The sequence below is a fragment of the Brienomyrus brachyistius genome, chromosome 23 (assembly GCF_023856365.1).
Source record: "Brienomyrus brachyistius isolate T26 chromosome 23, BBRACH_0.4, whole genome shotgun sequence".
Classification (NCBI taxonomy): Eukaryota; Metazoa; Chordata; class Actinopteri; order Osteoglossiformes; family Mormyridae; genus Brienomyrus; species Brienomyrus brachyistius.
Window position 1 is genome coordinate 21,820,287 of NC_064555.1, and position 17,472 is coordinate 21,837,758.

General features: G+C 38.8%; 1 protein-coding gene and 1 long non-coding RNA gene across 6 annotated transcripts in view; one reads left to right on the top strand and one right to left on the bottom strand.

Moving 5' to 3' along the window:
• Positions 1 to 17,472, bottom strand: part of khdrbs3 (KH domain containing, RNA binding, signal transduction associated 3) — a 74,508-nt gene that overhangs the window by 103 nt on the left and 56,933 nt on the right. For 3 of the 5 annotated variants that reach the window (XM_048993210.1, XM_048993209.1, XM_048993211.1), the window contains exons 9-10: positions 11,411 to 11,469; positions 5,670 to 7,061 (exon numbers count right to left, since the gene is read on the bottom strand). In XM_048993210.1, the coding sequence (XP_048849167.1) occupies positions 6,970 to 7,061; positions 11,411 to 11,469 (151 nt within the window). In that variant the 3' untranslated portion in view covers positions 5,670 to 6,969. Of the gene's footprint in view, positions 1 to 2,616; positions 3,192 to 4,363; positions 4,407 to 5,669; positions 7,062 to 11,410; positions 11,470 to 17,472 lie in introns of those variants that run through there. The other 2 variants (XR_007384975.1, XR_007384976.1) reach the window with 2 other exon arrangements.
• On the top strand, positions 75 to 17,404 carry LOC125718917 (uncharacterized). The gene is made up of 5 exons (XR_007384979.1): positions 75 to 151; positions 15,655 to 15,744; positions 15,957 to 16,245; positions 16,834 to 16,891; positions 17,300 to 17,404. It is a non-coding gene; the product is annotated as an uncharacterized LOC125718917 (long non-coding RNA).

Here is a 17,472-nt window from a genome sequence, read left to right on the forward strand (position 1 = left end):
GTTCCTTTTAAAGTCGCACAAAAAAAAAAGATTCCAGTGAGCCAACAGATAGCAGTGATTCCGTTAGTTATAGTGAAAGTCGTCCTACAAAATAACCCTCCTCTTCTCCACTCTCTCGTCTCCCTCAAACCATCCACAAATCTTTCCAAAGGTAAAGTGGGGCTTAATTTGTTTTATGTATTTTTCCTTTATATTTTCTATTAATCATTTTCACATGAATATTTTTGGGTTGTGGAACGAATCATCTGAGTTTCCATTATTTCTTATGGGAAAATTCACTATGATATACGAGTGCTTTGGATTAACAGCACGTTTCCGGGAACGAATTATGCTCGCAAACCAAGGTACCACTGTATATGTTTTAAATTCTGTTGAAAACAGCCAATTTCTGACGGAGCAGTATAGCGATCAGTGTTGGCAGATCTTCTGTAAGCTGTAGCCTTGTACCACCAAAACACTATGATCTAAGCTATAGCTTGATGGGTAATTATATATATAAAATAGTGTGATTTATCATAAAGAACAGTCCTTTAGCAGAGCTGTTTAGGGTTCTATTGTGAATCTGTTTTTTGGAAGTAAATATGCACAGGTCGGTATAGCACTCTAAGGATTAATATGAGTTGTTGATAGTGGTGAATAACAAATAGCAATCATATAGTGGTCATGTGACACACATGTGACTAAAATGAAAAATGTTTAATGATTCACTGCATGTCTTCATTCATAAGCAATTTTAGTTGCGGTCATTGCGCCTAAATGAGGTCGAAATTGGCATTTGGCATCTACCTCTTTCTACCACTTATACAGAGGTTAACAACAGTAGCAGACTGCCATATGGGTTATGGAGCAAACCTTCATTGTGCTGGATTAAATCACTGGTTTTCTGTATGCTAACACCTCATAATACTTGGCAACTTGCAGAGATGACTTGCTTATAAGAGTAATACATTTAGGCAGTTCAGTGTTGGTTTGGGAAAATATTCCATTAGAGTTTAGATGATTTGTAGCTCATAGATATTTTTTATAAATACTACAAAGCCATAAGCATATAATCCAGAGTTCTTTCCATGCTGGGGTATGGACTCTTACAAGAAGATATTTATATAATCCATAGGCTATATACTGTCAGTGCTTGGCTTTGGAAACATGAATGTTATCTTCCATCAATCTTTTACACCTGGGGCTCTCATCTCTCCTGAACTGGGATGTGAAATGCCTTCTTTTGGCTATTGAGCATTTTATAAATCAAACAATGCATTGCTTTTCTGACAGAGACTTTTATTATGAAATCTGCTCAACGATTCCAGGAATGAAATATGCAGAAGATTGAGTACCCCTGCTCTAGACCCATTCCATCACCTCCATTTATAGATGTGATTTACGGTGCAACAATGGTGAAAATATTTATGTTGCAAAGTTAGAGAGTCTATATCACATGTCATCTTGGAAAAGGCTCAGATATTGGCCTAAAAAAAGGCAAGGATTTGTGTGTTTGTCCGTATTAACCAAGATCTAATACAGAGCAAATTAATTTGTAATTATCTTAGACCTTTAATGAACATTTAAGATTTAACCGAAGTCAAAAAATTTATTTGAAGTTTTATATTATTGCAATGAATTGATAAATAGGATCATATTAATTATAGCTCAGAGTGAAAAAACCTTAAACAAGGGTTACTTGGATGATCAGTAAATGTCATCGATATTCACCCAATATACTTGTGTAGGGGAGTCTGGGGTCCCACAGTTACTCCTTGCATTACTTTGTTCAATTTAATTTCCACCTAACAATGTGTTATTCTAACAGTTTTCTCTTAAACTGCCCCCTCCCTGCTTTAAGGAGCCATTTTTAAAAAAATGGGGCATCTATTCATGTTCTGGGGTTCTCCAAATAGCAGGATCAAATCAACAAAGTTCTGTTTTTCCTCAAGACTTTATTCTTATAAGGATATATTGCCCCTACCTTGCTATTTATCCCCCACTTAAAATGGCCTGTGACTTACTCAGTGGTGCACAATTTATTCTGCTCCAGAGGGTCTGCTACATTTGAGACAATATATAAAAAGCGTATTTCATTTAAGCAAACAAAACACTCAGTTGGCAAACAGGCAGTTTTATTTTAAATGTAACAAAATAAATTACATTTTTGTATTTGTTTCACAGAAAAAAACTACTCAAGTTACATCCCTCATTGAAGAAAACACTTCCTGAAAATGTTTTTTTTTTTTCATTTATTTTCAGCTTTATTTTACAACTTACATACATTTCCAGACAGCCATTATCCCGTTTTTAGAATGTCTGAATCAGCAATGGGCCAATACAAATATTTTCATCTTCCTGTGGTCTGTGGAAGAAAATGTGTCATCTCTAAAAAAAAAATTAAAAACCAACTGTGATTTAATACTGGGACGTGTCTTCAAAGTCATTAGAGACTGACATGTCATCAAAAACTGTGGTTCCCTGTGCATAATCGAGACCCTAAATAAGAGAAAAATAATAAAAAAAATTTATTTAATCTAATTTTTATAGGTCACTTTTAATTAAGTGAATCTTCACAGGGTGTCTGAAGATAGATAAAACCATATTACTAATACGTAAAATAGACCATTTCATACCTATTTTTAAGATAAGCATTCAGTTAAAAATCACTAGATCAGATGTGATTAAACTGATACATTTTGTTTTATCGGTAAATAATCGTACGCTGAATCCCAATAGTCATTCATTCACTACATTTTAAATTGGTTTGGCTATTAAGCAGCTCAAGTAATTCAATTTCCTGTGCCTACACGAAACAGCAAGGGTGGTGCAAAGTAGGCCGGGGGGGGCTCAGTAAGAGGCTGGCAGCAGAGCTGAAACACACCCTGTCACAGGTCACATGACAGGGGCCCGCCTGCCTGCTCCCCCTCAGTGCGTCACAAGGCCATTGACATACAGTGCCTTGCAAAACAATGCTTATTACTGAATAACACAATGCTTGGATATTTACCTCCCTGTGAAAATTAAATTCAAAATGATAATACTCAAAATGAAGTACATTAAGTAACGTTTTACACGTCTAAAATCCAGACTCCCTCTGCAACCCTGACCGGAATATGTGCTTAGAAGGATAGATGAGTTTTAAATCACAAAATTCATTCATCTTCCATACTGCTTGTCCTGTGCTGGGTCACAGGGCTCCAGAGCCTATCCTGGAAATAACAAACAAAAGGCGGGGAATAACCCTGTTTGCCACTGTATGTATGCTCATCTCTGCACTGTGATCTTGCTGCTGTATGTAGCAGAATTTCACACACACAGACACACACACAGTCACATAGACACACACAGGTTTGTAATTGTATCCTTGTGGGGACTCTCCATTCATTTCTATGGTGGAAACTCTAATCCCAACATGAGAACCCTAACCCCTACCCAGCCCTAACCATAACCATAAATAACAAATCTAAATACAAGACTTTTGGCATTTTTAGATTTTTGATTGCGTTCACAGATTTTTGTGGGGACCCGGAAAACGGTACCCATAATGTCAAAATAACAAATTTTTATCACATTTTGGGTACATTTGGTCCCCACAATGTAATATAAGCCTAATCTACACACACACACACACACACACACACACACACACACACACACACACACAGACAGACAATTTGGCAAATCCAATTCAATTTAGCATGTTTTGGACTGTGGGGGAAGACAGAGGACCTGGAGGAAACCCCATGAGGAGAACAGGAGGGGAACATGCAAACTCCACACACATGGAGCTGGAGTGGGGAATCAAACCCTGTCTTCCGGAGGTGTGAGGTGACCACACCAGCCATGGTGTGACCATGACGCCCTCCAAGCCTGGGGATATTTTTAAAATAAATCTGAAATATTCTATACTAAAACCTTTGAGATTATTATTTCTCGTAAGTACCTTTGGCAGTAATTACAGTTTAAAGTCTTTTTGGGAAGTGTCTACTAGCTTTTGACACCAGTTTCATGTGATGTTTGCCCATTCTTGTCGGCAAATCTGTTCAAGTTCTCTCAAGCTGCTCACAAATTGCTTGTGGACAGGCGTTTTCAACTCTCACCACAGATTGCAAGGCATGTAGCTGACATTTCAAACCGTGACATTGACAGGATTGTATCTGTCTTAATACACAGCATCTGTTCTGAGCTTCCTGTTACATTTCATAACATTTCGTGCAAAATGTTGCCTATATCACTGTCAGCTTTGGAAATTGCGCATTAACAATAATGATAAACTGAATTTACACTTAAACTCCATTATCGTCATTCTGGTTTTATGAAAATACAGTAATAGAATCAAGGTCAGCCCTCCCAAGCCCATTTAATAAGGACATTTACTCACCTTTCAAATGAAATTCAGCCTTTGGGTGTCTTTTTGGGGTGTCCTGCAATGGAAGGCAACACAGTTTAACCTTTGACCTACAATTAAAAATTCAAATAACGTAAGAATTTGCAAAAAGACAGCATGCTGGCACTTTATTTAAACGACAACATGTTATCAATGTCTTGAAATTATTGTGTATAAAATACTAATGTGTTATAGTTATTTATCATGTATTTTTTTATGGCAACACTATTTTTAATAGCGTAAATCTAATAAGCAATAATACTACTTATCTACCTATTTTAAATCTTCATTCATTTAACAGTGTTTAAGAAAACATTTTAAGCATGTTATTAGACTGTTTTTGTTTATTCCTTTTAGGGGGAAAAAACGGTTTAGGTCAAGGTATATTAGGTATGATTAAAATGCCCACTTGGTTTATTTACCTTGTCAGCTGGAGAGCATATATTAGCTCCTCCCATCCACTTTCAGGCAAGGTGAACATCATTTAGATTCTCTCTTTAACCCTGTTTAGACACTGAAAAAGTCTCGCTTGACCAAAAGGAAAAAAAAGTAAAAACAGAAACAGTGAAGAAAAAAAAAACTACAAAGATCTACAAACGGAATGAAGCTTTTATTTGCATAAACTTTTACTCCAAATCTTAACTGTCCTAAGTATTCTATTCTGTGTAGATATATTTTCTCACACACACAGAACACACATAAAAAATTTTAAAGCAAATGCTCCATCTAATTCTTTACATTCAGTAAGTCGCCAAACAACCTCTAATGATAGAGGCCAAAAGATGGGAACATTTGTAAATATACCAGTTATGCCGATTAGCTAATCAATTACAATATGCTGAACAGGCCTTCCAGTCATTTAACTGGCTTATCATATACAAAGACTAGAATCTAAAGGGTTCTCAGAAGTATTGTGATAAAACTGAACACTATATTGTGATATTGCTTGAAAACAGGGGCACACAGGATTACTAATTACCTGTTTGGATAAAATTCATTATAAATGATGTAAATTATGTTTGACAATTTTTTTATTTTAATAGTTGTAACGTTATGAGTGTTTAGTTATTAAGGAAGAATCTATGGATATTTAGTACATTTGATAGTATAGGCAATTTTATCGGTATAGCACAGAGGCCCATCAGCTGCACACTTAAAATATCTCTTGAACACTATTACCATTGGAACTGCTGACATAAATTAGACAGGTGTCTTGAATCATTCACATCTATGTAATACATATCAGTAGCTTGACAGGTTCAAGTTGATAGAATGTTATTTTTAACTTCAATATTTTTTTTTTTTATTTTAACAAAAAGTTTTGTGCCACCACCATGAAATTTATATTTTAAGGGTTTAAACTTGGAATTTGGCCTAGATAGGAATTGCAGATATTAAAACTGCCTGATATTATATTCTCGGCTATTTGCTTGTTAGTTTAAATTAGTGTTATTTTAATGTTATTTTTATACAAAAAAATACAACTATGTTCTCACACAAGGATTTCTTTTTTCAAAAAGTTTATTTATTATCAACCAAGATGAAAATATTAATTAAAGGGCTTACAAAAGCTCATTATTTTAATAATACAAACCTCCACTGGTTCTTTAAAGAATCCTACCAGCTTATCTTGATTGCTGTGGTTATTTTTATATCCCAATTTAAACATGTGCATTATCATTTTTATTCATATTATTCATATTATTATTATTACTATTATTACTATTATTATTATTATATGTCTGTTTTCTATAAATTTCATATAACCAGAGTTGCAGTTTCCTGTGTTGAAGTTTTGGTAAGTTTTAGTAAATTGGCTTTCCGTTACGAGAATTCTTTTAGTCTCTGGAGATAATGAGAACGCATGATCATCATATCCAACAAGCATCTCAATGCTTCTAGAAGCAGGTATTACTGTCAGAAACGGCGAGGTTCGATTATTAAGGAAATGCGTATGAGATGAAAAGAAACACTGCTGCGATTAAGTACGATGTTGGGTATGTCTGATCAGGCCAAAATAGTGCGTAAGAAGAAAACGAAAAGGACCCTACAAGATTTCACAACATGCTTCTATAAGCCCTTTAACACTAAAATACTCTCAGTTACAAAAAGGAACAATACAACAATATTTGCAACATGATCTCCTGTCTTTGTTTTTCAAAGGTAGATTTACAAGGAACATCTTTTATACCAGTCAAAACACTACTTATGCTACCCCAACCCTCTATTATAAATAGAAATAAACTATTAAACAAAGCAACTAACATGTTAAAGAAATAAAACCCTCTATTTAACATAACAGGCTGAGTGGCTTCAAATTCTAATTTATAAAGAATGGATAGTTTACCTATTTTACAGTTGTGTTTTCCAGAAGAAGCTGTCATTACATACGTTATTGGTCTCTGTTATAGTGTCCACAGCATTATAAACAGGCATTACAACTATATAATGGTCTTTTCACCATCTCCTTTTTCCACCTCTGTTAGTTTGTTTTTTCCTTTTCTTTGTTTTTGTTTATTTTATTCCAAAAGGATGAAAGGGGGTCCTCGATAGAAAATCCATCATTTGGGGCAACGCTGGACATGTCGTGATGTAGCAGTTCAGTATCTTGGGTACGGCTGGTCCCTGTATGCTCCCTTAGATGTTCTGGATGGCAGGGCTTTGTGTCTGCTGCTGGACCATTCCTCTTGGCCTGGTGGAAGAAGAATGGAGGGGCTATGGGAGAATGCATTGTTCTTTTGTTTGCTTTCTAGCTGAGAGAGCACTGCATCAAGAGCTCACGGCACGTTTGAAGTGCCCGCCGCAGACCCCTTCTAAGTTTGCCACGCTGATAATTTGTTTGGATTTCGAATGACATTAGCAGAAAACCAATTATCACCAGTTCAAGATCAAAAACTCCGACCAAGCTGCACTATCAGTCTTCCACCTGGACAGGTGTATTTATTTAATTGAAAAAGAACATCAAAGGGTACTTGAAAAGAGTCTGTTTAGTGTCTCCCAGCAAAAAGGTCACAATCACCATTAACCAAAATCAGCATTCATTCAAGCCCATCACTGTCAATGTGCAAGTGTCTACATTGATTGTTTCCTTTGTCTGATCTTCAGCCAACCAAGATACATCCCCGAGCAGGAAGTTGCATCTGGCTGTTTCAGTAGTAGTATATCTTTTATTGTTTCTAGACAGGCTTTTTTGTTGAAAGCCCATAACCAATAGTTTTTAATTAAGGCTGTCACCCTTTCACTTAATGTCACTTGAAAAGCAGATTTGAACAAGGTAACCTTGTCTTTTCATGCAGGACTATACATCAACTTCGTACAGGCAGCTCCCAGGTTACGAATGACTTCTGTTCTCTGTGTTTGTCTTTCAGTGAAATTTGTAGGTAAATCAGAACAGGCACATAAGGTTAGTCAAATTTTTGCCTTAATGTGTAGTATATATCCTCGAGCTGCACAATGTTTTCATGAGTATCACAAAGCGGTGTGTGCATTCGTTATTGCGAACCATTGTATTTAACTCAATTATTTAATATAATAGGCTTATGGCAGTCCACTCGTAAGTATGAGCTGTCTGTAAGGCGTTCTTAGCCTGGGGACCGCCTGTACACCGCCTGTACACCGCAGGGCTCTTTTGAACTGCTAACACAAGTACTGACTTGAGAGAAGGAGATCTTCCACTGCCCATCTGCAAACCAATCCTCATCCTCCCATTCAATGTCGACAACAAGAATGTACACACACTTGGTACAAAATGTTTGGAAAAATAGCTGGTGCTAAATTATTTCTTTATTTATGCTAATGCTAACCTTCTCACAACTTTTATTTAACAATCACTTTGGCTCCATTCTCCATTTCTAGTTACATCTACCTAGGCTAAAACAGCTCTCGGTGTTAGTTCCTGTGAGAAATAGCATAACGTTTTTATGCAGTTTGAGCAGCTGTTTAGTTTACACTAATTATGATTATTTATCAATGCGGCTTTTTGTTGCTGCAAACTACCCTGTTTCCTACAGCGCACTCTGATAATGGCAACGCGAAAGCTCAACGCACTAAAGGGAAAGGATAAATTAGAGGCACCTGTTCTGATGCTCCCTGGGGTCGGACGTCCCTTACCATCGAACATCAGTGCAGGCTTGTCGCTTCAAAAAATGAGGCGCCCTATTTATTCAATGACAAACTTAGAAATTTGAAAGAAGAAAGCAGCGACTAGCTTTCAAGTTTTTGTCGTGGAGCCTTTTCCTGGAAGGCTGCTAGCTGCTCATGCCGGCGTGAATCGTTCCATAAATAATTAGCTACAAAGTTGCTAGAAAGGCACAGAGGTTTCCTGGGGTGGAAGGCAAAAACGAAAATAAAACTAAAAACAAAAGATTCGTTTGTACAGTGGCTTTAGAGATCACACTTCCATAAGATTTCGAGCTATCTGACGTATTTTATTGATGCTATTTTAATTCTAATGACTTCCCATGGCGAGACTTAGCTACAAACATGAAACAAAGAAGAAATATTTGGTTTGTCTCTTTCATAATAGAGAGGGCCATATACTGAAGCAAATGTCTTTTAGCACATGCCATCTCAATGAGTAGTAGGGACAAGGAAACTTAATTCAGCCATTTGTCACTAAGGGCTAGTCTTAGGAAAGATAGACGAAATAAGCAGCTGAACAAAGTGTAAAGGAACGAAGATGGTTTCATGGATACTCATGCACTGCCCAAAACTGACTTATGTGCTGTGAAGTCTAATGCAACCTTTATGAAAATGATAGGCTCTCTGTATTTTAAGATATCAGTAAAAATGATACGTATGACTGTTGTAATCCATCCCCTAACCACTATTCATGGTTAGGGTCTGGGCGTGTCCTGAGTTTCTAGAATATGACACTTCGTTAATCAATCATAGTCTTCATTGTATGACATCACCACATTAACTAAAACCTGCGTTTTCTGTTTAGTCGCAAGGTGCATGGATTTGTAAAGTACCCATTATATTGTGTATGCCTTTTGTAAAGATACAAAACATAGGAACAATGTAAGGGCTTGTCTTTCTTTAATGATAATAATAATAACAACAATAACAATAATAATAATTAATAATAATATCAAGGTTTTACCAGGAATACATGCCTCCCCAAGAGCCTGGAAGTCTTGAATTTGAAAATCAGAAATGTAACAGATCAAATTGGTGATGTCATACAGCCAAGATTGTGATTGGTTAAAAAGGTCAAACGCAACCACATCCATTGTTGATCCAGGGGTACATCAAACTTGGGAAAATCAGGGTATGGTACAGTAGAGTCCAGGACCCCTCTGAACAGGGTTCTAGTTGATCACATGTCACGGCTAATATAATACTCAAGCCTTCATGCTGGGCAAAACGTTCGCGAAGCCCCCCCCCCCACCACCAGCACCACCACCACAACCACCACAATTGAAGGGCCCTTGGCAGCCAAACAACCTCCCTATAGGGTCAGGGGCCCTTGTAGGCAGAGGATCAAAGAATGTAGGCCCTCTAAAATAGACAAACGAAAATACATTGTTGATAAGCGTTGCAAATTGTTTTAGGCTAGGGGCCCCACAGGCCCCCTGCACCCCAAGGGCCCCTGGGCAGCGGCCCCGCTGGCCCGGTCCGTAATCCGTCTCTGACTGTATATAGTAAATAAGGTTTGTATTTACTGAAACCATATGCAGATTCAAAGACAGAAACATAAATAGGATACAGCTTAACACTCACTTTGGCTCCCTATTACTGTAGGTATGCTGTGTTTTAAATTCTGCTTCTCCATTAACGAGCCTCCTCTATCCCCCAGCCCCTGTTTAACAGTGATTCGCCAACTGTTTATTTGACGTGTTCACCTTTCTAAAGTGTGCACATGTTGGTATAATTTCCAGGTCAAGGGCAATCTCATGTTATGGCTGAAAATTCCATAGAGTAGATGCCAGATGACTGGTCAGCACCCAATGGAATGAACAGACCACAGTATTAAGGGCCAATGGGCAACTGATGACCTCCACAGCGTGCTAATATAAATGTTTCTTTCATTAAAATTCCCGTTTTATTGTTTTTTTTTTCTGTTCTTCAGTGGAAAAATGGTCAAATGAATTTCTAACACTAGGACATTTGTATTTTGAATTAACTGAACTTAACTTTTTTTAAATCAGTACTTTCTGATCCCGCACTTCTGCAACATCCCGGGCTTGATGAAGTCAAGAGACGATAGCAGAGCTTAATTGCATGTCATTTTCTGTTTAATACCACGTGAATGAACAAACACTCGACTCTCAGAAATTGTCAACATTTTAAACATCTTACTTCTCACGGTCTTTCTCAAAACATGAAAGAGTCCCCTGGCAAGAGGACCACTACAGTCTATACTGATTGTCAAAAACTCATAATTTCTAAAGTTTATATAATTGTTTCTTAGAACCAAACTAGACTAACTCATTAGCTTCAGTTCATTTCCCTAGATTAGCACATATGTGCCCTGTTAATATGCGGTATGCACTAGCACGGAACTGCTACTGACGGCTCCATACTGTTGTCATATGCCCTGAGCAGAGACGTGTCCATAAAACAAGGCATCGCGAGCATCATGGCGGCTCCCACTTAGTGTGGCTTTACTGTAAGTGCAGCCACAAACTGTGCAAAGCAGCCCGACGCGGTGAGCCAAGCACGTTAGCCGTGGGCTCCAGGGAGAACGGAGAAAATGAAGAAGCCAGAACGGATTGGTCTGTCAAGTGAACAAAGACCATCCCTAAAGGAGCAAGAGCAGAAGTAGATTGAAACTGCTCTAAAGGCTGTATCGACAATCTTATCTTCAGACAAGGTGAGTGGCTGCATCATTAAAATAAATACAAAGCGAAACAGCCCTGGGTCTTTGATGCACTTAGAATAAAGGCACCGCTCCTTGCAAAATATTACAGTAAAATGTAGCGTGGGCTCTGTGATGACGGTGTTAATAGAAGCACTGCTGAATTAATGAGCTGCAAATGCGCATTAAACATGAAATGAGTTACAGCATTATTTCATGAAAATGTACATTGAACTCACCGTATGAATCATAGGACTCGTCGCTTATGCCGTGGCCATACTCATAATATTCTTCTGAGCTGTGGAGAGATGAAAGGATGCCTTTTTTAATATTCTCAATATCAAAGATGGAGCCAAATTTAATGTATGTGCAATAAATTAGTGTCCATAATTATGAATGCATTAATGAATGCATTAATTATAGGAATGTGTGCTCGATGACTATTACAGGTGTGCATCTCCATCCTCGGTGCTGCCATGACTACATTGTAACCTGTGTACGGTAATGCATCGGCAATGAGTATTAGGTACTATTTCATTATATGCCAAATATACTAACTGTTACAACTGACAACTTACAGCAGTAACAGGAAGTTATAAAGAAAATGGCAATTATTACACAAAAAAAGAAATTCGACGTTGCATATAGGGGTGGGATTATGAGGTAGCATTCCATTTCCCATACTTATTAATATTTTTGCAGAGGAAAGATAGCATTTTATAGTTGGATATTTGATGACATGTACATTAGGCCTTCTGAACCTTTTGATGTCTGTAGACTGTTTACGTCATATATAATCGGGGCGGGGGGAGTAGGGGATGGTCTCTGGCAGATTGATTTTACAGAGCATTTTACATGATTTTATTTTTAAATATCCTGATTACCAAATAATGTTTTGTGGTCAGTATTTTATTACTTTGTGACAGTGAATAGCTAAGTGGGCAAAATCAAATATGAACAAACAAACAAAAAATATATGAATAAAAAAAAAAAACAGCAACAATTGCAGAATGGCTTGCATTTATGATGGGGGGGAAGTGGGGGGCAAACAGAGGGCTGTATTGCTGTGGTGAATGACTACAGCAACTATGGGGCCAAACACTTAAGGTCCACTTTCACTGCGGACATGTGCCAGTGTGAATAGAGGTTCCCCTGGCTCCCCGCTGGAAACTTCCCATAAAAGTTATATTTTCCTATAATTTCACAATATTGCATCTCTATCTCACTATTTCACATATGGAAATATGAGTGAATCAAGTCCTCATCAAAAATAAAGGAGGCTATTCAGTATTTTGGCCTGGGTCACCAGTCGCATGCCGAAAAAACAATCCTACCCTGGCATCATTCAGCATTACTGCTATCATTCAAGTCCAAGTGGTAATTTATTGTAAGGCTGTCATCAATCCCGCACAGCCGATCGCAGCTGAGCCCCCGCTTCCTGTACCTGTCAGTCTTCCCCGCGACAGCTCTGTGTTTTCCCTCTCCCAGCTTTTAGGCTGGCAGAAAACACATTTAAAGGCTTGCTGCTAATTTAGTTCCAGGGCAACCCACAGAGCGCCGGCAACCAGCAGGGCATGTGCCTCACTGACCGGCCGCTTCCATTTCCAGAGAAGATAGCAACGGAATTCTCAGTTCAGCGACCAGCGCTCTGTTGTTATTTTTTAAATAGAGCAATGTGTCTCCCATTACTTGACATGCTACTATCAGCACAGTTCATTCAAATTAGATTTTTTTCCTTAAATGCCTGTTGTGTCAAAAATGAAATTCTTCCAGTTTGTTTGTGATATGAAAAGGCACTTGAACAAGTTGAAGGTTGTCTTCTTTTTCTTCTTCTTCTTTTTTGCTTTCTACCATATCTTATACTACTCCTGTTTCATATACCTGTGTTATTCAAGATTGAAGGATCTGTCCTCCACTGACCAGTTTTGACTGTCAGTTTTGGGAGAACAATGTAGCTGATGGAAGCTGAAATATAAATATCCGTCACATATGGTGAAGCACTGCAGCCTTTTTTGGTAACTATATGAATATCAAAAAGGACATAAATGCTGCTTTGTGCCCTGTGCCCCATCCCTCCTGGGATAAACTGTGTTGCTGCACCACTACACTGGAGAAAATTGGAATAGCGATATGGAATTTTTAATTTGAATTTCCTTGACCTTGTATTAGTGAACTGAAAACCCACATTCCGAGTGTCCTCACTTTTGAACCATGCTATGGAAAATGTTCCCAGAGCTAGCAACCAGGACAAAAAACAAATGACTGACGATAAAGTAGAGATCAGGACCTTTGAGAGCTGATAAATCCATGTATCCAAGTGGATGAGAGACCTCCAAATGCTGTTAGAAACTTCTAATTTCTACCGTGGCACTTTGTCAATATCCCTGTTCAGCTCCTCACCCTGTGTCCTTTTCTACTCAATTACCCTTGTCAGAGTTTCTTGGGAGAGTCCAGGAGGACGAGATTCCAGGTGAGACCAACTGCAAACGAGCTCCCCGCTCAAACAGATCTACTGCCGTCCTAATTACTGCTAACTAGCCAAAGAAACACAGATGACCACCAAAGCAAGCGCGGGACCTGCCTGTGAAAGGACCCATAGGACATCTTCCAGCAGTACATAATGGCTAATGATGAGGAAGAATTGATGATGGCACTTTGTATTTTTACTGCTGACTTCAAAGGCAAAGCCTGCTCACACCTTTTAAAAATTCCAGCGTTCTAAAAATAGATGCTTTAAATATGCATCAGCCGGTCATATTTAAACATTGCAAGTAATAGCTTTTTCATCATTTATGAGGAAATAATAAAAGAGACTCCTCTGTGCAATGGATATCGGTGTTATCTACAGCTACAGTGCACGGACCAAACAATAGGAGCACTGCCCTTGTGCTCCAGTGGTCCATTAGACGGCTGGGCGTGTTTTAAATCCCATTAGAAGAGCGGCCCTGTCATAATTGCCAAACCGCTCTGACTTTCTAAATAGGTCAAGCTTTGATTTGACATTCATTAGCCAGACATGTCCCAGTCCGGTGCCTCCCTCGCCTCACGGCTGGTGAAGACAAAGAGGATAATCATCTGCCTTAACAGTCGGCCTGGACCTTGAAAAATAAACATAAGCACTATTACTGTAGGTAACCTTGCCTCGCGATCTGGAGTTGAATTCCGATCTCACATCCCAAGGATTGGCAGGTCTCCGCAACATCTGTCATGACCATGAATGGCTGATCTTAAGTATGCACGTCGTTATCCTGGTACCATTAAACAGATGGCAATGCTAAGTCTGAATGATGCATTACACATCCCTGGCGGACGGTGTTCTCTTATATTACTGTGGCTCCTCAATCCCTAAGTGGCATATCCTCAGAAACGAGGAGGACAGGAAGGCTGCAGCGACAAACGGTATTGTTGGCCTCAACGCTCAACAGTTCGCACATCGATTCCAACTTCAGGCCCTGCTAAATTTTGTAAATTGTTTCATTTTTCCCCGTCATGTAAAAAAAGAGAATTTCAGGTTGCAATACAAATTGTTATGTTCACCATAGCTTGGTAACAACAGACTCCCTGAGAAAGGACCACGTATAAATTTATATACGTGTGTGTGTGTATGTATGTATACGTATATATATATATATATATATATATTGCCTTCTTCTCCGACTGTCCCTTCTGAAGCCGCTTTGATTCTCAGATGAACGGTGCACTTTATTCGAACCAGAAAGGGGACAGATGAGCACAGCTTGGAAAATACTTGCAGCGTAAACACAGCTTTCTAAAATGTCCCATTTTCACTTTACAAAAGCATGTGGGAATAAAAAAAGGGCAATTTGACAGTTAGCACTTGGAATGTTGCAGTATTGGGATTATACTGAAGGCATATCATAAGGGTGCTGATTAATTCAGTGCACGGCAAAGCCAGAGGTTCATATTCTTAACAGACTAGTGGTGTAAATCGAAAGCTCTGCCAAGATATGATCCGACTTCGATTTTACAAGGCAGAGATTTGATATCTGACGATATTTGAAATGTTACTGCTATACGATACAATTCAATTCGACTCAGTGATACACGATCAATATTCTCAATAAAGTGAGACATGAGCTAATTTTAGTGGAGTTTATTCTAATTCAAAATACTTAAAAAATAAATGTTTAATTTTTCATTTTAACAAGAGAATATGTTAAAAAAAACAACTATACATGTCTCATATGCACAAAAATGTCTGTACAAGAAATACTTCGTCTTTTATTTATAATTTAACACAAAACAACTATTTCTGGATATGTATAGCTTTCTTTCTAAATGTGTAGGAACAAGGTGTACTAAACTGCGTAACTGCACCCCTTTGTATTGGATGCACTGTATATATCTCATGCTATTTGCCATGTAACATGTATTTTAATATTTGTACCGTGCTTCCCAGTAATTATCCGGAAGCCTTCCATCCTTTACTTTTTAATTAATATTTCCACTTTGTTTTCTGCAGGGCATTTTACGTTGCTACATTGAGCTGTTGGCCATCTACCTGTTTTAGGGCTGTTAAGCCTAACATGAAGGGATGCTGCAAGAATATTAGGTAAAGTCATATTTTCAAGGAGTTTCCACAAAAGAATAATTGTACTGACATTTGAAAATATTTTAGTGCTTCTTTCACAGCTGTTGACAACGATGGTTTAAAAATAGCAGATTTCCAAATTCCAAACATGAGCTCGTTTATTTCCTTAATCTGTTCCTTTTTATCGAGGAAAGGTCACTTTGTGTTGAGCTTAAATGTTTTCTTCTGATAAGCACACAGGCCCATTTCAGGCGGATGCCCTTTTGAAAACTCGACATCAGAAGACAGCTGTGCACATATTAAAGATACATTGGGAGTCGGATCAGGAGCAAACTGCGGAAGAGAAGCACGGACATGAGAAGCCTGCAGTCTCCCAGGTGTCAGGATGAAATAATACTTGGATCACAAAGAAGTGTGAACGCTGACCAGAGTGTGGCCTTTCCAGAGACCCACGAGGAACAGGATTCACTTCCCGTCGTCTCCATTTATCTTCCAAGTCTTACCACTTTCCCACATAAAAATGTCAGTAATATATGATAAATCAGTTTTTCTCAACCCAGTCCTTGGGGACCCCCAGACAGTCCGCGTTTTCGTTCCCTTCCAACCAGGGCCGAATTTAGGGGGGTTAAACTCGTTGTTGGGACCCTACATACAGAATAAAATGCTGCTGTAACAACTAGACAAAAATAAATTGGGCTCCCCTGCACCGCAGGTCAGCACATGCATGAGTCCAGACTTGCACAGCTCCCTGCCACACAGTCCACACCTGGGAGGGAGCAAAAACATGGATTGTTTGGGAGTCCCTGAGGACCGGATTTAAGAAAAACTGTAATGGATCAGGAGGAACTCTCCCCCATATTTGTTTTCCTAAGTGTTAGCCAGTCTGCCGTTTTATTCGTCATAAATTATTATACATAATTCCACCGATATCAGAATTAAGGCTTCATCAGTTTTACTCTCTTTCTCTTAGTTATATACCTTAATGATTTTTAAACAGACCGTTGCCGCTTTTTCCTGTACATGAATGCGTCTACCTATCGTGGAGCTTCCACTGGGCTGGACTGCACATAGGGTGGTGATCACAGAGCTGACAGTAGGTCTCCTTTATAGGGCGGCTGATCAGTCAAAGGCGGAGATGGAGAGATAGACGTAGCATGGATTTTGTGAGGTATGTGCACTGTTAAAGGGCTTGAATTTGAACACCCCCCCCTTGAACATCCATTGCAAACAACGTGACGGCGGGAGCTGGCAAGGTCACGGTGTTATGTGGGTGTTATCGTGCCCCACAGTGGTTGGCCCTGCCTCCACGGACGAATGAAACGGGAGATTTCCCTGCCTACTTTCCGCTTGACAGCTCTGCCGCCCATTATGCTGCTGCCGTGTGTGGCTCACAGGGAAAAGGGTTCCACGAACCGCGAGATCTGTAGATTCTGACGATGTAAACAAGGGAAAATAAAGAACATGACAGTAATTTCATGTTCCAGAAGTGACATATTGCTGTGCATGTTTTCCCCAAGCGACGAGTCACGTCATTCTCGGGGAAATCTCAGAATTTGTTTCGCTCTGCTTTCCATAGACTTCGTTAGGCATTGATGGCATCGTCTTACATTGCCCTGGACCATGGATGGACAAATGATGCGTGAGACAGAAAAGGTTTCCCTCTTTGACTAATTGAATTAAGTGGATGACCATAACATGATCTCTCAAAGTTCATATCCACAGGAGAGCTGTGGAAATCATGCATCCTTT